The sequence below is a fragment of the Musa acuminata genome, chromosome BXJ2-3 (assembly GCF_036884655.1).
Source record: "Musa acuminata AAA Group cultivar baxijiao chromosome BXJ2-3, Cavendish_Baxijiao_AAA, whole genome shotgun sequence".
NCBI classification, from domain to species: Eukaryota; Viridiplantae; Streptophyta; class Magnoliopsida; order Zingiberales; family Musaceae; genus Musa; species Musa acuminata.
The window spans coordinates 4,230,317-4,250,353 of record NC_088340.1 but is presented as its reverse complement, the minus strand read 5'-3'; the positions used below and the strand labels follow the sequence as shown (position 1 = coordinate 4,250,353).

General features: G+C 40.9%; 3 protein-coding genes across 5 annotated transcripts; 2 read left to right on the top strand and 1 right to left on the bottom strand.

The window, feature by feature from the left end:
- Positions 1 to 2,052: 2,052 nt before the first annotated feature.
- On the top strand, positions 2,053 to 5,477 carry LOC135606999 (uncharacterized). Its single transcript, XM_065098418.1, has 3 exons — positions 2,053 to 2,812; positions 3,442 to 4,645; positions 5,277 to 5,477. Exons 1-3 carry the CDS (start codon positions 2,204 to 2,206, stop codon positions 5,336 to 5,338), a joined length of 1,875 nt encoding a protein of 624 aa, XP_064954490.1. The 5' UTR covers positions 2,053 to 2,203; the 3' UTR covers positions 5,339 to 5,477.
- A 600-nt stretch (positions 5,478 to 6,077) lies between these two features.
- LOC135607001 (uncharacterized) lies at positions 6,078 to 6,861 on the top strand. Its single transcript, XM_065098421.1, has one exon. The coding sequence runs from the start codon at positions 6,143 to 6,145 to the stop codon at positions 6,731 to 6,733; it is 591 nt and encodes a 196-aa protein (XP_064954493.1). The 5' UTR covers positions 6,078 to 6,142; the 3' UTR covers positions 6,734 to 6,861.
- Positions 6,862 to 7,801: 940 nt separating this feature from the next.
- LOC135606998 (respiratory burst oxidase homolog protein E-like) lies at positions 7,802 to 19,966 on the bottom strand. Of its 3 annotated transcripts, none has more exons than XR_010485058.1 (16): positions 19,121 to 19,966; positions 18,849 to 19,008; positions 18,729 to 18,777; positions 18,514 to 18,627; positions 17,970 to 18,410; positions 16,874 to 17,257; positions 13,805 to 13,900; positions 12,955 to 13,070; positions 12,693 to 12,863; positions 12,445 to 12,604; positions 12,159 to 12,347; positions 11,913 to 12,041; positions 11,314 to 11,392; positions 11,016 to 11,137; positions 10,687 to 10,786; positions 7,802 to 8,219 (listed from the first exon to the last, which is right to left on the bottom strand). XR_010485058.1 is itself a non-coding variant. In XM_065098417.1 (14 exons), exons 1-14 carry the CDS (start codon positions 19,761 to 19,763, stop codon positions 11,028 to 11,030), a joined length of 2,841 nt encoding a protein of 946 aa, XP_064954489.1. In that variant the 5' UTR covers positions 19,764 to 19,965; the 3' UTR covers positions 10,788 to 11,027. The 3 variants fall into 3 exon arrangements, 1 of the variants encoding a protein (XP_064954489.1); XR_010485057.1 differs by having other exon boundaries at positions 10,687 to 10,744; XM_065098417.1 differs by lacking the exons at positions 7,802 to 8,219; positions 10,687 to 10,786 and having other exon boundaries at positions 10,788 to 11,137; positions 19,121 to 19,965.
- Between the last annotated feature and the right edge of the window lie 71 nt (positions 19,967 to 20,037).

The window sequence follows — 20,037 nt, the reverse complement described above, 5'->3', positions numbered from 1 at the left end:
TACTACTACTATTATCGTTATATTATTAGTATAAACATAATGATCATGATACAATAAAATTTTCAAAGTAATTAGTGTGTGTATATATATATATATATATAGTGTTATTTTTAAAATTACTCAAATAGTGTCATTTTTTAAAACACTATCCAATATCACTATGATTAAATTGGGTTCACATATGTTAAATTGGATAAAAAATTAGTTTAAATTTTTTATCCAATATCCCTATTCCATCGTTATTGTCATAGTATACTCCACACCCACGAAGTATAATTGACTTTGTGCATAATTATGTTTAGGGTTGAGTTGTTTACGAGCATCGACTTCCATTATCGATAATATCGATTTATTTGAGTTTCTATTCTATCATCGCTAGATTGTTTACTATAGAACTTCAAGAGTTCTTTAAAGCTTATCTCTATTTCTATAAAATTATTTTTTTAAAATATAAAATTATGAATTTATTATATTTAGAAAATCTAAAATTAAATTTAGAAAATCTAAATTTAATGTACCTAAAGTTCTAGGTTGATTTGATGTTTACTATTCTGAACAGTGTTATGAAAACTTATTGTTTTATTACCAATATTTTATGCATTCTTTATAAAAATAAAATATTTGGCATTTGACCTTCAAATTAGGTCCCAAATATTTGATAAAAAATTTGACCATTAGAAAAGTTTTAATAATATGTGATGCATTGTTTTTAGTCAAAATCTAAAAACAATATATTGCATAGCAAGACTTGTCAAAATGTCTTAAAAATTTTAGAATTTCTTTTAATAGGATTTGAATAGACATATGCTAGTGTTTATTTATTTTATTTTATTGTTAATTTTTAAAATTATTTAGGCTCTGCACAATGTATCATTTTGTAATTTTAAATATTTTTAATTTATTTTTTCTCAAAAATATCATGCACTCATGTAATGATTTTTGATATTTAACCTTCTAATTATGTCCTAAACACCTAGTAAAAATTTGGCTATCAGAAAAAATTTACTAATATGCAATATATTATTTTTAGCCAAAATATAAAAAATAGTTTATCATATAGTAAGCTTTGTGAAAACACCATGAAAGTTTCAGGATAGCTTTGAATTAGATCTAGATGGATATATGTCAATGTTTTTCTATTTTAGGAATTGTTTTGATATTTTTCAGAATTATTCAGGTCTTGCATAATGTATCATTTTCTAATTTTTAATTTTTCTTAAAAAATCATGTACTCATGCAAATTTTTTAACATTTGACCTTCTAATTAAATCCCAAATACTTGGTAAAAATTTGACCATCAAAATTTTGTTTACTAATATATGATATACTATTTTTAAATAGAATCCAAAAATATTTATTTTAGGATACTTTTGAATTGGATCCAAATAGACACATGTCAGTGTTTTTCTATTTTAGAAATTTTTTTATTTTTAATAATTATTCATGTCATGAATAATGTGCCATTTTTTAAATTTTAATTACTTTATCAAATTTTCTCAAAAATATCTTACACTTATGCAATGATTTTTTATATTTGACCTTCTAGTTAGGTCCCAACAAGAAATCTTTTACTGATATATGATGTATTATTTTTGACAAAAAATAATAAACAGCAACAAAGATATATGCAATATTTTTAGCTTATAAAAACTCTTGATACATACATGTAATATTCCTTGACAATCTCACATATTTGACAATAAGCATCACATATATATATATATATATATATATATATATATATATATATATATATATATATATATATATATATATATATATATATATATATATATATATATATATATATATATATATATATATATATATATATATATATATATATATATATATATATATATATATATATATATATATATATATATTCTTGCAACGTGGCGGTTGCTGAAGCGCATTGCAAGATGCAGGAGAAATAGAGCGAGCAGGTCCACGGAGGCGGCTCCAACGTGGACGACCAAATCTACGTCAAGACCCGAGCCCGAAACGGTCATTCAACTACCTGCCGTCTCCCGACGATGTTCATATGCTCGCCAAGACGGCATATGAACGCTCATTCTTGGTACCGCAGACTGCCCCGTCGAGTAGATCGAATCAAGCGTTGGCGGGCCTTTATACCGGCGAGGGTTCCAGACCAGTCGCGCCCAATTATCAGAGAAGCCGCGGTGACCGCGGTCGCTGTTCCATGAGGTCTCACCGCCGGACCTTCTCCATGAACCAAGTCCCGACGGGAGGGTACCAATCTTCGGGGCCGCAGAGGAGTAACCAAGAGGTGATGCATGAGCTGCGGACCAGGGCCGATGAGTTGGAGAGTCTGTTCGCCGCTCGTCGGCCTGGGTCTTCCGGCTGTCGGATGAGCTCCGTAGGGGGAGTCCGACTCGGGGACGACCGGGTAGATAGCGCGGACGAGGTCTTCGACGAAATGCCGTTGGAGTCTTCGGGAGAGCCTACGAGTGGTTTGGTAGAGTTCGATGGTGATTTGCTGTTGAATATGGTGGATAATTTGCAGTACAATATGAAACAGAGTCTGTCAGGGAGTTCAAAGGGAAGGCTTTACGAGCAATACTTGCAGATGCGGGACGCGAAGCTGAGGCGAGAGCGGGGATCAGCGAAATGGGTGCGGAAGAAAGAGGTGATGATGGAGATGGAGGATGGCTTAGAGAAAATATCGGCTGAGATAGAGGTCCTATTTGGGGATTCTGCTGACAGAAAGGATTCAGTTCTTCTGGGCCATCACTCCTTGCGAAAGCAGAGGTGTTTCAGTGTTCGTTCTGCAATAGAATTCAGAGAGCAGGTACTTCTGACAGAAAATATGATCGATTATCTCGTTCTTTGCAATTTATACCTCTTGCGTTTACCTTGCTACAAATTCACATAGTTATTCTATCATCAACAGATATAAACTTTTGATTAACCAATAGAAATGGCTTGCTGAAAATTTTCACAGAACTAAATGGTTTATACATTATATCTTCCATGTTCTTGTTTGCATAGGCCTAAAACTTTGGATTCAAGAATTTAGTTGATGCTTGAAAATTGATCGAATATGTAACATTTTGATACTGACCATCCAACTGTCTAAGTTGCCATGGTTCAACTTTACTAAGTTATCTCTTGTTCTTGATAATAATTCGATAGATAGGATCACTTCAACTTGTGGTTGTGTTGTAGTGTAATGACAAACTTGTTTCTTTTCAACTTAGAATCTTAAACTAATAAGAAACTTCTTTCCCGCTTGTAATAGGAGACTGACTGAATAAAGCTTTATTATTTATGAGACTAAAATTTGTCATGTACTTGGTGGTTACATCTTCATCAATCTCGATGTATTCGTTCTACCATCCTTTCATATGGATGAAAGACTACAATTGTTTCATTGAAATAAAAAAGTTCGTAATGACTTGCTTCCTTTTATCATTGCAGCATGATATGGAGTATCTTGATGAACAGGCTCAATATGACCAACACAAATCCCTTGGCACAGTTGGCACAAGGAAGCTTTTATCTAGCAAAAGTATATCTTCCTCGACATCTCGAAACTTGACAGGACTTGTTCCTAGATCTTCAAGAACTGCCCACTCTACTTTCACAAAGCAAAGGATCCAGTCTGTATATCCTTCAGCACAAATGACTCGCGAGTCACCTGACCTGAGGAAGGAAAACATGAAGCCTCTGGCGCGACTTGGAAATGTACCCACTCATTCAGACTGGAGGACATTTGATCGAAGCAAGAGCACTGCTGCAGGTATAGACAGTTATAAGGAAGAAAGACAGCCAAGGATTCATCACACGAGAAACAGCTCTGTTAGTTTTGGTGAACTGAAAGAACTCATACCACGAAATTCTGATAGTTCTAGTCTTGCTCTATCAAGCTTTCCAAGGGAGAACAATCAAAACACTGCCTCTAAAAAGATCCAAATTAGTGGCGAGCCTAAGACATTCCTCAGGAGAGGTGGTGGCATAGGTCCTGGTGCTGGTGCTTCCATTGCTAAATCGAGAGCTTCCAAGATTCCTGAGAGCCAAAGTAATGGAGAGGATGATGAAAAGTTGGTGAATCAGCAAGAATATTCAGCAGATATGGTCAGAAACACTGATGAAGAATTCGGAAGAACAAATGAATTAGGAAGTTCTGGTGATCATGAATATGTGGCTCAAGATGATGGTTCATCAGCTTTTACTCCAAATTTTGATGAGTCTTGTTCGAATGTGGATGAGGTGCCAGGAGAAAGGGACTTACATATTCATCCTTCCATCTCTTCTGTATACGAGGCATCTGATATTGATGGCTCTGTGGATTCTCCTAGAGGCAATTCAGACACCAGGAACACTCACCACCTTAACCTGATGCCGGAAGCTGATGCTGCTAGAGTAAGAAAGAAATGGGGCGGTGTTGAAAGACTTGTCTTTGCTACTAATGAATCTGATCAACCATTGAAGGACATCAAAAAAGTGTTCAAGAAATTGTTAAGATTTGGCAGCAAAAGCAAAAATGCTGAGAAGAGACTGAACGATTCGATATCCACCTCAACAGCATCCGAAGGTGGTGATGATACAGAAGATGGTTCCAAAATGGGAAGGCAGTCTGCTAGTGTTGTGTTGCATGAGGGAAGGATCTTCTATGAACAAGGTGCTCCTTTTGCTCTTTACCGTCTTTAGCTTTCTCTTCATGCAACTCTTGTTCTAGAAGAATTGCCCGATGAGCGAAAAATCCTTGGATTAACATATCACTAGTGTGGATTATTGTTTTTGAATTATATCTGCCTGAACTAATTCATTTTCCATGATATTGGTGCAACAACTCTTAGATCTCTAAAAAGATGATAAGTATAAGGAAGAAATTAGAACTGAAGATTAAGGATTCATCTATCTGTAAACACACACACACAAAGTATGGTCCTTGATTTCAATGTACCTGCACATTCTGCATGCTCTTGTTAGACCTTTTTCTTTCCCCTTTTTTTTTTGTGACTGCTTGATTGTACTGTGTTCTTCTAGTATTGTTTTCGATGCCCTGTTGCCTTATTAGGACCTAAAATTGTAGCTTTAGTTTCTTTTTGAGAGAAAAAATTAGCTTAGTTGACAGTGGCAATAAGTAATATATTTTCTTTTCGTCGTTCAATCTTTAACCCAACCGCACAAATTTAAGCTTGTAGTTTGATTTTGTGATGTTATAATTTGCAGCTCACAAGTCATCTTTTTTGTTTGTCATTACATGGATTTGTTAATGTGACTCACTGTATGTTCTTCTCTTTTTGCAGCACCACGTTCTCTCGTTTCTTTTCCACGTTTCAACAGCAGAGGAGCCGAAGTAAAAGCTTAGCTCACAGAACAAAGGTCTTGAAATGTGGTGATTCGATTGTATGTTACATACAGTGCATGATGTGTTGTCAGAGTGTAAATTAGAAATTATTAATTCGTTTTTTGCTGAAGAAAGTGTCAGAACGTAATCTATCAGAATCCTGTGTCGAGAACACAACTGCATCACTTCGTCAAAGCCCTTCGCCCTACCTGTTGCCTTCATACAGATGCTCTCGAGTCCGAGCTGGGGAGGGAGTTCAGGCGCCATCGTTGGAGACGTCTGGAGCTTATCGATGATGCTTTTATTTTGACCATTTCTGCGAAAGGTTGACTGACGTCCGCTGGGATTTAGTCAACGATTATTTTGACCTTCATCCACGCCGTAGACTAAAGGGCACACGAGTGCGGATCGGCTGTTCCCCACTAAGCAGGATGCAGCGCTTTCACAGCGTGGACCCGCCATGCATAGTGCGTCGCGGGGAATCAGTGATGGGATTGTGCTTGGAGAGAGGATGTTGCCTGTCTTCGTGGAGGCGCCCCCACGCTTGACGTGGATAGATTAAAGTTACCTTCGCACCCAATCCTCCAACCCAACTGCTCCATGGGGGACCCACTTTGGAACCCCACCAGGATTCCACGTGTCGAGTGCGGAGACGCGGTCGTGCAGAGGGCATCGGTTCCCAGCGTCTCCGCATCACATCGGTGATGTTCAACGGCCCAGATTTCGTCTCCTTCTATATATCCCGCTCGACTGTTCGCGGTTCTCAGGTCAGAAGGTTTCTTCCCGGAGTACGCGCTCGCTCCCTGCGTTGGTGTTGTTCCGGAAATGGACCTGCTCGAAGTGCCGCTCGAGGCGGTGGCGCTGCGACTCTACTCCCTCCCCAGCTACGCCGCTGGCTCGGTCTGGGCGTGGGCCGCAGTCCTCGCCGCGGCGCTCGGCATCTGGGGCATCAGGACCGTCGGATCCAGATCCGACGCCTCCCCTCCGCCTCCTCCACTTAACGTTCCCGCCCTCCCTGCCGAGCGGGCCGAACCGCAGGCCTCGGCGGCGACCGATCGGAAGGAATTCCGACCGATCGCGCAGCCGTCCGGATGCCACGTGAAGGAAACGAACGCGGGCAAGGCACCGTTCACGGCGTACTACCACGGCGCCTCCCGCGACGGCTGCGGCGTGGTGGAGGACGACGACGAAAGCGAGGAGGGCGAAGAAGCCGGCGTTCCCGGCGTCGGCTGCCGGGCGACGGCGCTGTGGGATGGAGGCAGGCAGTTGGATTGGTTGACGGCACGGCAGCGGCGGCGGCCGGATGACTTGGGATGGTACCGTTACCAGGACATGACGGCGCTTAACGGAAGCGTGGTGAGGTTGTGGGACGGCGGCTTGACGGCGAGGCGACGACCGCGGCAGAAGCCATTTTAGGAAACAGCAACGTGTGGAGTGTAAATGCGTGTATTTCATATGTGAAAGTACACATTTGCCCTTATCCTTTCTCCTTTTCCTTGTGAAAAGAAGCCAGCGAAGGACCATTCGATCCGTGGATCGGAGGGTGATGTTGGGACTTCGGTACGGAGAATTTGATGAGGGCATCAGTATACCCTCGTGAAAATTGGCACGGGGTGTCTCCCTTGTTAATAATTATTTGATGGTTCAATAAATAATTGGCGTTATCATAATCGAACATTAAAATATTTATGAATGAATTGATCAAGGAATCGTTTGGTTGGTAAAAAGAAATAATTTTTATATCCTGTCCCTTGTTAAGTGTTGCGGAGAGAAAGATCCGATATTCATAAGTCATATTTTATTATCATTAGTACAACTCGTGTGAAATTATCTATTTTAGATAATAGAACTAAATATCATTATCAATGCTCTTTTTCGAAAAGGAGCCAAGGATTTAGAACCCTCCTTCTAATGTCAATCTAATAAGTTAGATTTTGTCATTAGTGCGATGGGTAGTGAGCTCCAAATATCATCTTTAAGAGTAAATTATGATCTAATAAACTTATGAATCCTTGATTCTATATTCCTCTCAGATAAAATATCTTTATCAATGGTCTTATTGATGATCATCCGATATTATTTTTAGTCACATTATAACGATTTCATCTATGAATTGTCCGATGATTTGGATTTGGTGGTTGGATAATCATATATATGTTGGTTAGATTAGATTTAAGTGCAAAAAAAAAACTATTATAGAGATCACTATTAAATAATGAAATGAAAAATCTATCAACCGTTATCTCCACAAAGGTGAAAAACTATCAAGTATATTATATAACTAAAATTTAATTTTTTTGACTTTCAAATATGCTTCTATGACTAGTTTACTCCTTCCCAACCTCCCTCATTTGTTCTTATAAGGGAGACAATAAGAACAAATGCTAAGGCATGAATAAATAGAGATATTAGGATGGTTTTTAAAATCCTAATGGAACATGAAAACATTCCTTGGAAGGTTACCACAAATTTACATTCCCTAGATGAAGAACACAAGTTATCATCCAGTTCTTAACACAATACAAAGCACACTGAAGTAAAGCTGGGGTTGGCCCTAGAAATGGCTACAGAGGCAAATGATAAGTATGCTGTATACACAACAGATGTCATAGAATCAATCATCTCTGTGACATCGAAAGAGAAAGATATGTTATATGTTGTTAAGACCTTGTACACAAATTAAATATCATTAGTGTTGGGGTTTACAGGCATCAAGATAAGCTTGCACCGACCCAATCTTGGCTTTGGTCACTGCAGCAATTATAAGGCCATTTGTAAATGCCCATTAGCTAAATCAGAATATTATCTAAGGTCCAACCTATCAAGCTTTATTTTCTTAATCCACCCACTCTCTTGATGATAGGCCACCAAACACTTGTTTCTCTTTCCATCCATTGTCATCCTGTGAGAAAAGAGAGAAGGCAATCATTGAATGCAAATTCTTGTTTTTGCATCATTTTGACTTTTTTTTTTTCCTGATCTGAATTTAATAGCCCCAGTGAATCATCTCCAATCAAATATATAGTATCCAATACTGCAGGTCAAAGGCAAGAAGAGTTGGAATTTAGGAAATTGTTTCTAGGATCACCTCATCTGAGACTTAGCTAAGTTTATATCTACTTGCTAATAATTCCATACCATCTCAAACTGACATTAAACATCCAAAGAACACAATTAAACCCAAGGAGTAAAAAAAATGAAAATTAAGCTTTGACCTACTGATTGATTTTCCTCTTCATCTTCAAGATATTATGTATCAGAATCCTTGTTCTAAGTTGTCTATTGGCGGTTGGTTCAAATAATTTTTCTTATGGGTGTACACCTCTCCATTATTTTAAAAAAGAAAAAGTAGCATAAATATCAGCAAAATCATATATGAATGCTTGGTTTATTAGGTTCCAAGTCTCTGTTTGCTGCAATCTACAAGATCACCTTCCTACTAAATAAAGTTTTCATGACCTATCAAGAGAGAGGTACCACAATAATCTAATCTGCACTCAGGAAAACAACTTTGAGAAAGAGCTAACAATTAAGACAAATAAAGGAGCAACTATCAAATAAAAATTATTATTATTATCTTTTTAAGAATGCTACTTTGAAATAACAAATGGTCCCTCTTCAGTACCTTTGCCATTGAAAATAAGGGAAGCATGAGAATTGACATGGCAGTAGTTAATGCAGAGCTTTCTTTGTTCAAGATACTAATGCAGAGATTCTGGGACCATGCACTTGTAGAATAAAAAGTTAGCTCACTTGAATCTACATGTAGATGAGTAGATCCATCATACAAAGTAAATAAATGGCCATGTGTTGCATGAGAAAGTATTTGTGTGACACTGAGAAGTAGCAGGACCATCATCTTCAGCATTGAGTTTTTATTTTCTGGCAACACATAAACACTTCCAAAGGCCACATGAATTTTCTACATGAAATCTTTGGACTTTTAATATTTGCTGTCATGGTGATATATCACACTTTGATGCCAAACTTTATTGTCCATAATTTGATCCAAAATTTAACTAATTTTTCATTTATAAAATTTTAATTATAACATTTCTGTGGGTTATGTTTATGTTTCTGATTAAATTAGGATAAATTCATATAGAAATTTTTAAATAAAAAATATAAAACTTTCACCTACAGTCCTCTGTGGCTAAAAATATCATGAAAATATAAAATTTGAAACAGAATTATTGAAATTTCTTTTAAATTATATTTCACGGTGTTCTCTTACTATTAACTCTATATATTTACAAGTTTATAGTGGACTTATATATAATATGATTCTATAAGGTTGGATAAGAGCACCTCTCATTTGAAATTATCTTAGAAGGAATAGCAGCATGGGCAATGGATCCTATGGTATTAACTATTAACAAAGCAAGAGCTGCTCATAATTGGACAAGCCATGGCAACAGGCTGTCCTTGATGAACTTTTATTATGGTACTGCCCTAAGGTGCTGATTAGTGCTACAACCACTCAGATGTCTCACAGAATCTGTATTAATTTTTTCTGCAGATTCAATGAACCGTGAGGAATGCAGTACTTTCTCCATCAGCAAGTAACCATAAAAAAAGAGAATAAAGCAACGAAGGGTCATGTGTTACAGTCTCTTCTTGATCCATGAAGTACTTGTTCGTTTGATCATCTTAATTTGGAACAGTAGTTCCAAGTATCATAGACAAAAGTTTGTAGAAAGAGATTATCTAGCATAGAAATTCTCCCCTAGGCTAAGTTGTATAAGTTAATTTACTAGTAGTGTCTACATTCATAAACTCTCCAGCCTTGCAGAAAGAAACAAGTGTTGATTGCTTGTCACTGTCCTACCAACATGTTGGTCAGGCCAACAGCAGCCACACAATACCACCTATCAACTGTTTTTTGGAAGACATTCTGCCAAACTCTTCTGTTCTAGTTTGGACATGTTTGTTTTTCCCTTTGGAACCTAAACTCTGATTTCTAGCTGAAGCACTGCTCAGATCTCAGAAGGGAAGTTGTGGGTGGGAAGTGTTTATTGCAGGCTTCAAGTTTGTGAATCTGGGACTTCAGGTGTGCTCTGTTTTAAGTGATCTTGAAGACACTGTCACTAGAAAGAAAGATTGTTTTGGATCTCTAATGAAGCCAGCTTTGCTCCATCATGGAGAAAGCATGTATGCAAAGTAATGGAAACCCCTTCTTAAGGACCTAGTTATGTCCTTTGTCTATAACCAACAGATGTTTCTAACCACAACAAATGTTTGCTGAATGATGAGCTTCTCTACATCAAACCAACAAGTCCTGTCTGTGTGTAGGTCAAAGTTGTTTCACATATTCTCAATAGCACTAATTACTGTCAACTAACAGGAATGAATGAGAAATTTTCGATTACCTTTAGGTGAATTCAAACTTCGCATTGCCCTTGATCGAAACTGGAGGAAGTTCTTTGCCTGAGTATGTTAATGTCTCATTCAAAACAGTCAGCAAAGTTACTGAAAGGAACAAAAAAAAGTATAATTTATGCTAATTAACATGTATATGGGCTGTACACGTGTGATTATGAATAATGATAATGACTGAGAAAGGTTGCATCTCATCTTTCTCACGGTGTGCTTTGTAACTATTTTGCCTTCATAGATTATCCAGGTTATATACATTTATAAGGGACTAGTTATTTGCTTCTATGAACTTTTGATCAAAATTTTAATTGTCTTGCTGTACCGTATCCATTGATTAGAAGTACTCCTTGTGGAAATGGAATCGAGTCGAAGTCTTGTGGCTCGTCTCCAGCGACAGTTTCCTCAGCTCTTTTGCTAGAGTTGGTGTCCCACAGTAGAATACACCTGCGTGAACCAGTGGACTCTGTAAATCCCAATAAGATTGTTGTTGATGCTTGTTCAATGCCAGTAGAGGCAGAAAAATGCTGAGCAGGAAGATTATTGATGAAGTAGCTACTTAAATAGCAGAAACAAAGTTGCAAATCATGGCATCAGGTAGAAAGTTCATGTGAAGTTCTTACCTACTGTTGCACCAGGATGCTCCGAAGCTAACTTGGTAAATACTTCTTTCCAATTTGGTCTTGCAAAGTGAGTTCTCACCTGCCAATTTAATAGTCTCAATCATTTTAATGGAGTTTAACAACAGAAATGGTTGCAGCTCTTGACACTAAAACACTTATAAACAGATAGGTTCAGTCGCTTCTTGTGCTCTGCTTGATAGAAAAAAAAAAAAAAAGTTTTATGCTTCTTGGACATTCATTTCATTGTATATTTAATTTACTCAACCGATTTCCTAATTCCATCAATTCAACTATTGAAACTTTCCTATTTTAACTAACATCAATTTCTGATTTATTTTAACAAATCTTTCGTTAGATTTAAATCACAACTTATAGTTGTAACCAGAGTGGAGATCAGACTGTGGGACTTCAGAACAAATAGATTCCTAAAATATAAAAAGTATCAATATAATTTTAGTATAATTCCTTGGTCAACCAAGGATATTCATTGTTCATCCATATAATAACAACAACAGAAGTATATGATTGTTTGTCAGAAAGCATATCAACTTATTCCATAAAATAATGCTTTGATGAAGGTTTGCTGGATAGATTCTTACCCGGGTGCCTGATACAATGTCAACACCATGCTTGGCATGACTGAGAGCCTGCACCATTGTGAGGAGAGTAGTCCTTGCATCACGCTCCTCGTAAACACTCGTCAAATAATTATGCATCTCTATAATGCCCTGTTCCAATACAAAATAAACTTCCATTACTCTGTTAACTGTCTTCCTTTTTCACATGTGATAACAAATAAACTGTTTGCATACAAATAAAGAAAACAAAAGGGCAGAATGAAGAACCTTCTTGTCCATTTCAGCCACATCATTCATTACTCCTTTGAACCATTCAAAGGATCCGGCCTCTCTTGTAACCCAGTAGAAATGAGCGCTGCTAGTTCTATACGTTCGCTTCTTGATGCTGCTGCTGGATGTGGAAAAGCTGAAGCTGTGACTGCTAACTTCAGACCTGCTGGTTTCCATCGCCAAATCCTAACAAGGTTCAGAGATACACAAAACCTCGAATGAGATACAGATTCCAATAATCAGCGTATATGCAGCGAAGCAAGCATATAGGTTGTCGCTTTACCATCAGTTCATCTGCTAACTTAATGTTGTTGAGTAGGTCTCTGAGAATGCTGATGAAAGGTGTTGCTCCTATACCAAGCCCGACCAGCAGAAGAACATCATAATTCCGGAAGTCTTGTGCTGGAGCACCATAGGGTCCATCTACAAACAATCTAGGCTGCCTGCACAGGAATTGAATTTTGACTATTGAGTTTCTTTTCTTCTGAATAGCCGTTTCTGTAATTTGCTCGATTATGGAAATAAATTTACCTTGTCTGCTCCGAAGAACCTGATTCATTAAGTGAAGCTCTCCCCATCGAGTGTGGTGAGAAGTAACTCTCTATAAATATGCGCTTAAGCTCCTGGGTCCAGTCACCACTGGTTCTAATGTGGACACTGAGATACTCATCACCAGGAGCTGACGTAATGGAGAAAGGATGCCTGTTAAAATGAAAAGCGTAATGGTTGAGCTGACTATGTGGAATATGTTCATAATAACGATGGAGATAGCAACAAGAGTTCTGTGATGAACCATTCAAATGGGGAGATAGTAGGGCACTGCAAAAATATATATTGTCCACTTCTATAGCGAAATCCATGTGGCTTGGACATGGTCACAGTCAGCACACCACCAGGTAGTAATGCGACCTACACATCATCAAGTCAAGCTTTATACCTAAGCAATTCTACTTTCGAGAGTACAAATCAAATATGTAGAGACAATAATACCCTGTTACCTAAATATTCTAACCATTACGTTTTTCTACTATAACAAATCAATGTGCTGTAATCCTTAAATTGTTGAATTTTAAGGAGAAACATCTAAAGCAATATGTTTGTTAAACATAACAGTAATTGGGTCGATGAGTTTGATTTTCCAGTAACAATACGTTTGCTAAACCATCTAAGTTTCATATATAGGCAAATCATAAGCCAGCTTCTGACACCTATTCAAGGGTTTGCACAGTGGCATGGTAACTCTGTTACATGCAATTTGTTTTTTGTTCCATTGATTACACTTCATGTACGCTGATGAATCATTCGATGATACATTGCATTCAAGCAGCTAATAATAAAGGCTTACAGAAAGGGCAATAATCATGCATAACATGGACCATGTAATGAGCTAAGTTCCCTAAAAGTACTCGTAAGAGTTTCTTACTGACAATTGCATGTGAAGCCATCAAATGAGAAGCAGGAGAGGAAAACTTGCTAAATTGTTTCTTAATTTCTCCTGTCTGAATAAAGTTCAATTTGGTATAACATGTGAAGTTGGTAAAACAATTCAAACACCTTATGACCATGTACGAACTGTGGTATGAACTTAGTTTCCTTGAAGTATAGAACAAACTGAATGGTCCAGAGATGAAGAAAGCTTGTACCTTTAAGATCTTGACAGAGTAAGCCTTGGAACGGAAAGCCCTCAGATTCCGCTCGCCCACATAGAGCAGCAATGGAACAGAGATGTACATCCATGTCTGTCCAGATGACCACATAATTAGCACAACAGATGATCAGATCAATATACCTTGCTGGTACATCAGATCAAGTACCTTTCTAGCACATTAGTTCAACAAGTACACTAGAAATGAGGCATCTTTATCTAAAGTTTGTTTCTTTATGTATAGGATAAATAGATTATGTTTGTATTGTCACTAACCTAACAGTCTCTAAAATTGATCACAATGTACATAATTGAAATCCAGTAAGAATTTTCAAAATACTTGGATTATTGAGATTTTATTGCTATCGAAATCTCAGTAGTTCAATGAAATCAAGTTTCAACACAATAATTTTGTTCATACAAGTGCTTTTAAATATATACCACATATAACTTCCAAAATACCATTTTGTTTTTTTTTAAATACCATATTTGTTATCACATTCTTACATATATACCATTAGAAACTACTGTATGACCATGTATATGCCATCCTATTAGGTTCTATCTATATTATTTTAAACATGACTACAATATGAAATAAGCATAGTTGATTTAGTTAAAACCCAGTTTAGAACTTGGTATTTGTCATCTCCATATGAAATTATAATTAACTTGTTAGTTTTAGTGATTTGCCTGAATATTTGTTTTGGTCCCAATCGAATCTGATTTAGGACATTAGCTAATACTAATGAGCACTTTGCAAGAATATTTCAATCACATGCTTGATGACATGTGTGATTTTCTTTTTAAATGGCATGCATGTAATTTGAAAATTCATGATGATAAGTATTTTGAGTATTTAGAATGATAAATATGTAAAAGAAATCCTAAGTAAAGCCTGATCTCTGGTTGCCAACCTCCACATTGTGGTAGGGTATGGGGTGCATGGAAGCCCAAGAGAGAAAAAAAATATAAAAAAATGTTAGCCGACAATAATAGACCATCCTCTACTTGGCCCTTCGATGGAAGGAAAGAAATGGGAGCAACATGCAATATACAAAAGACTACAAGTCATGCAAAGCTACAACTATTGGAACTGATTGAATATTATTATTTCACAACTATCCTCATAAATACTTTGCAGTTAAGCACGTCCCCAAGTCAGATTCCATCTCTGCAGATAATCAATGTACACAGGACCTTGGACTACCCTACGAATTGATATAGCAACTAACATTTTAAATCAGAAATTCTCAACACTCTTTCATCTGAACCAATGAAAACACTTTTAGAAATTTCTTTTCTGTTGTATGCTGGCAGGTATATGCATCACAAGTAATATAGATACATCTAAGATGATGCATGTAGCATTTAAACCTAATATACAAACAAGTTTCATTATGGCTACAATTGTTTTCTTTATTGTTGTTGTTGTTTTTTTTTTTTAATAAAAACACTTCTGGAAACACCTTAAACTTGGCAATTTACAGACTAAGACTAGAACGATGTGTAATAGGATATTAGTATTCTTTTTTGCTTGTGTGAATGATGGCATGATACCATGACCTCTGGAGAGTTCCAAGTCAATGGTCAAAAGCTACCAATATAGCTCCAAATTAATGCTCACGTCATCTGTGCTTACTACCCAACAATGCAAGCAGACAATTTAAGAATAAACTATAGCTCTTTCCATGTGAGTTGTTGCACCAAATTCCAAGCCTCGGTGAGATTGTGACTAACATAAGAGTTCCCTCCATCAACTGTTCCAACTTATGCTCAAGATATTCTATCGTCAAGAATACGTTTGAAAGACCATGACATGAGAATGAAGGATGCTCACGGTGACCCTCACGATCAAGTCACTAGAATAACGTATGTAACACCTAAGTCAAACCTACCAGCAAGACATATTTATCTTTTCTTTTTTATTAGGCAAAGTCCCACATCCAGATGTGTTGGCCCATACTCTAGCTAGACTCTTAGGTGTCTGATGGAGATGCTTCTGCTGGTCCCAAAATTTCAAGTCCAAACTCGGTCTATATGAAGCATAAATCAACTTATAATGTCTGTGATCCGATCAACGGGATGGCATGATCAGCTTGCTCTCAGCGGTTCCAATCACCACCCACCACAATGCAAATAATCAACCATACTAGACGAGACAGTTGAAACATCGATCTCGACATGATGGGCTGTAAAGTATTATCTTAGTGTCGAATAGTCGACATGACAAGACAGGTCAAGATCCTAAATCCGACCTTGCTAATCTAGTTAATTAAATCATGGCCTCAAACTCAAATAGGACGGCAATTTGGAATCCTCCGGTTGTCACATCTTGACCTCTAACTATAATCCCTACCGTCCATCTGAACCACGCTCACCTGTATGTTTGAGGGTGGTACCGATGAACGGCGGATATACACGGGAGTAAACTGACGGTTGAGATGGGAGAAGTCTACATGTAACCCGGGAGGATTCTAAGCTCCGGAAATCACGCACAGCATGGGGAAGTGGGGGCCCGGTGTTGATGTTCGTCCGGGGTGACCGACGGGGACGGGTCAATTTGACGCATTTAACACACGTCAGCGACGTGGAAGTGGTTGTGTTTCACCTATTTCTCGTCCCAACCCAGTCACGCGTATTTACGCCAACCTCGATCCAAAAAGAGGCTCTGAGCAACCTAGCCTAACATCCACCTGACATCCTATTGGAGGAAGACATGGTATCCCCATCATTGGGTCCCGCCTGACCCCCGTCAAGCGGGGAAGGCAAGTGGCTCCCGCGCAGTTTTAGTGAGAGAAGGGATGGCGTCCCTTGTGGTAGCCCTAAAAAGAGAAAATATCGGGTCGTGGTCGTTAATGCCGTGCGGAGACGGAAAGTAGGCAACCGGTTGCACACGCGACGGAGCTTCGAAGAAGCGACGACGGAGACGTGGGACGTAAAAACCTGTCCCCATCCCGACCCGTTGCACGCCACGCCGCGCCAAGCCCGGTTCCGCCTCCGACGCATGGAAATGTAACGTCATCGATGCAGAATGTAACCGAGAAGAGTCGTCGGAAGGACATACCGTCCGCTGGTACCACTCCTGGACGAGGAACATGTAGTAGCCATGGACGAGCAGCAGCACGTAGACGACGGCGAGCAGGTGGTGGGAGTACCAGAAGGCGTTGAACCCGCTGAGCCGGTTCAGCGGGAAGGGCAGCCTCGCGCCGTTCTTCCTGAACCGGTGGGTGGCCAGCGTGAAGGAGATGGTCATCAGCACCACCATGGCGATCCCCGTCACCCCTTCCACCCCAGCCACCAGGCTCCCGTACGTGGGTTTCTCCTGTCCGAAGTATCTGGCCACCAACTCGTAGCGCGCCGGCGACGAGTTGATCAGCCGCGGGAAATCGCACGTCAGATGATTCCCGGCGTGTAGAAGGATCCCGATCACTATGGCAGTCGCAATCATCTGTACCATAAGAACAACAAATCTAATTTACGTGGCATATAAAAGTATTAGTCCCAAGAAGCTTTTTGTTTGTGGTTTAACATGCAGCCCGTACACATACAAATGCGCATACCACGTGGGATACTGTAGAATAAAAGCTTAAAAATACTTGTCTTGGAGCACCTTGGTATTTGGGCAGTTGGATTTCAATGATTGGTGAGACCCCGAAGGTGGCATATTTAACCTTTGGAAGGCCATGTACTCGAAGAAAAATTCATGTACAATACACTTCTGGGAGGAGAACAAAAGTGTTGCGCTGGTTGGAGATGTTGGTCATGGGTGTCCACCATGTACAGCTGACACGACCGGCGAGGGAAGCGAGATGCCACCACGTCATAAGGCGAAATGTGGAACCTTGTGGATTGAGAAGGACCCAAGTCTGAATCATCAAGACAGAGGAAAGAGGAGGAGGCGGTAGGCCCTTGTTCTGGAGGTCGGGGACGGACAGTGCATGAGATCCATTTAACGTGCACTGCCGGCCACCGTGAAGAGGCGCGAGTACGAACTATGCATTTGGCACGTGAAATTAAAATGACAAAAGATGGAAGATGTGCGGAGACTCTGACGGCTCAACCACAACGTGATGAACAAGTAGAGAGGGAAGGGCACAGTAACCGCGATTTGTTTCGATAGAATATCCAAGCGAGGAATCAATCATTTAGAATTCACATACCTTGTGGAATGTGATGTTGTCGTCGAAGGGGACGAAAAGCCGGGCCCGTGTGGAGCGGAGCCAGGTGAGAGTGTTCCGGCAGACGGGGAGCAGCACGAGGGCCATGTTGAGTTTGAGCGTCTCCGCCGCGCCCTTGGCGGTGGGAAGGCAGTAGCCCATCACCTGGAACGCGGCCCGCTCCCGGTACTGCGTGAACTTCCAGGCGAACAAGCCCGCCATGGCCGCCAGCCACAGCGACACCACCCACGCCCGCTGCCAGTTCTCTTGCGCTGCCAGCCGCAGCCTAGCTGCCGCGCGGCGAGGGCTGAACCAGCGGCGCCGAGAGGGCTTCGGCCCGCCGGCGATGGTCTGGCTCCACCCCGCCGCGCTCGCCGTGCTCAGCGGCCGGCTGTAGTTCATGTACGTGTCCCGCTGCAGCAGCAGCGCCTCCAGTTGCCATAGCTGTTCAAAAGAAAAAGGAGAACGCGCAACAGCGTTGAAAGGCTATGCATCGATCGACGCGTAAGTGGAAAGGAGACAAAGGAATTGGGTGTCCCCTGTTCACCTCGATGTAGCCGAGGTTTTCGGGGTCCAGCTCTTCCATGATGAGAGCCGCGTACTCGTCCGCCTGCTCCTTCAGCATGGACAGCTTGTTTGCCGAAGCACTCAGGCCTATTAGCTGTTACCCAACAAAAAGTGAAACAAATGATAGTTACCCTTTCTTTGCCCTCACAGTCTCCATAACCGCACTGATAATTGGACTGCCCAGGATGAGCTCACCTCTTGTACTTCCTCTCTCGTAATCCTCCCATCCACATTGGTATCCGCCCTACCATAACAAAAATCAAATTAGAGCATGAAGAAAAGAAATCGTACAGCTTTGATCAAGCGCATACATACATGTCGAAGAAGATTTGAAGGCGGGCATCGAAGCTTTGATCAGAGATCTGGAGCCAGAATTCGTAGAGTTCTTCTTTGGTAATTCTCTCCAAGTTCTGGCGCCGCCTTCTTGACAGGGCATCGAATATGCCCACAGCGAACTCCTTCGAGTCCACCATTCCTGGGGAAGATGAAATCGAAATAAATCCTCAACGATGGTTGGACCGCATCACTGGGAGGTTACCCGATCCCGATCCGAAAAGAACAAACGAGAAGCGTGTAGTGAGAGTGACCTATGCATTCGCCGAAGTCCTCACGGGAGAGGAGGCCGTCCTTGGCGAGCAAGGCGAAGCGGTCCTCCACCCGCCGCCACAGCTCCGCCGCGTCCGCTGCCCCCGTCGTCGTCCGGCTGATGAAGCGGAGCCCCTTCAGTGCCCGCTGCGCCCCCGACCGCGTCCGCTCCAGTCGCGCCCGGATCCGCCGGGCGTCCCGCGACAACACGGCAGCTGTGGGGGCCGGGAGCGGGCCCGACGACGAGTCGTCCGTCGCCAGCATGTCGGCCAGCGTCCGCCGCGACGTCGGCGACCGGAGCCACGCGAACTTGCGCCGGATCCGCGACGACGTCGAGGAGCTCTGGCTCAGGCTCCCCGACGAATCCCTCCCCGCCGACGCCGCGGCAGCGGCGGCGGCGGATGTCGGGGTGACGCTCCGGACAACCATCGACTCCTCGTCGAGCTCCAGCATCACCTCCACCAGATCGCTCTGGTCGTTAAGGAAAATGGGCATCATTCCGCCTCCCCCACCGCCGTAGCCGTACCCGTACCCGTTGAAGACGGACTCGTCGCTAGAGTCCTCATCATCCGCAAGGATGTCGGCGATCCGCCGATGGCCGGACTTCCGGGAGCTCCCGCCGCCCGACGACGGCGTCCTCACCATCTCAGCGGTGCGCCACTCTCTCCCAATCCCCTTTTCTTCTTCTTTTTTTCTTTATAGACCTTTCCTGTTCTAGTCAAGTTTACCTCCACTTCTTCTCACCTTCTTAAAACGAACACGACGCCAACAATTCAACGCTTTGGCGACGACGAGCTCCGAGGCAAAGAGAGTTGTTAGGATTCGTTGTAGAAATCTGCGTCAAAGAAAAAAAAAAAGCTAAAAGAGCCTACGAAATAAAGACCCCTATCCATCGCCACCGTCCATCACCGATCCGATA

What these genes read in the sequence shown, in the direction of transcription:
- LOC135607001 (XM_065098421.1), top strand. Translation starts at nt 6,143, where the DNA reads ATGGACCTGCTCGAAGTGCCGCTCGAGGCGGTGGCGCTGCGACTCTAC.
- LOC135606999 (XM_065098418.1), top strand. Translation starts at nt 2,204, where the DNA reads ATGAGGTCTCACCGCCGGACCTTCTCCATGAACCAAGTCCCGACGGGA. An exon ending in CAATAGAATTCAGAGAGCAG is followed by an intron (nt 2,813 to 3,441) that starts GTACTTCTGACA and finishes TTATCATTGCAG; the next exon opens with CATGATATGGAGTATCTTGA. An exon ending in AAGGATCTTCTATGAACAAG is followed by an intron (nt 4,646 to 5,276) that starts GTGCTCCTTTTG and finishes CTCTTTTTGCAG; the next exon opens with CACCACGTTCTCTCGTTTCT.
- LOC135606998 (XM_065098417.1), bottom strand. Translation starts at nt 19,763, where the DNA reads ATGGTGAGGACGCCGTCGTCGGGCGGCGGGAGCTCCCGGAAGTCCGGC. An exon ending in CGAGAGAGGAAGTACAAGAG is followed by an intron (nt 18,628 to 18,728) that starts GTGAGCTCATCC and finishes GTTGGGTAACAG; the next exon opens with CTAATAGGCCTGAGTGCTTC. An exon ending in TGGCTGAAATGGACAAGAAG is followed by an intron (nt 12,042 to 12,158) that starts GTTCTTCATTCT and finishes GTATTGGAACAG; the next exon opens with GGCATTATAGAGATGCATAA.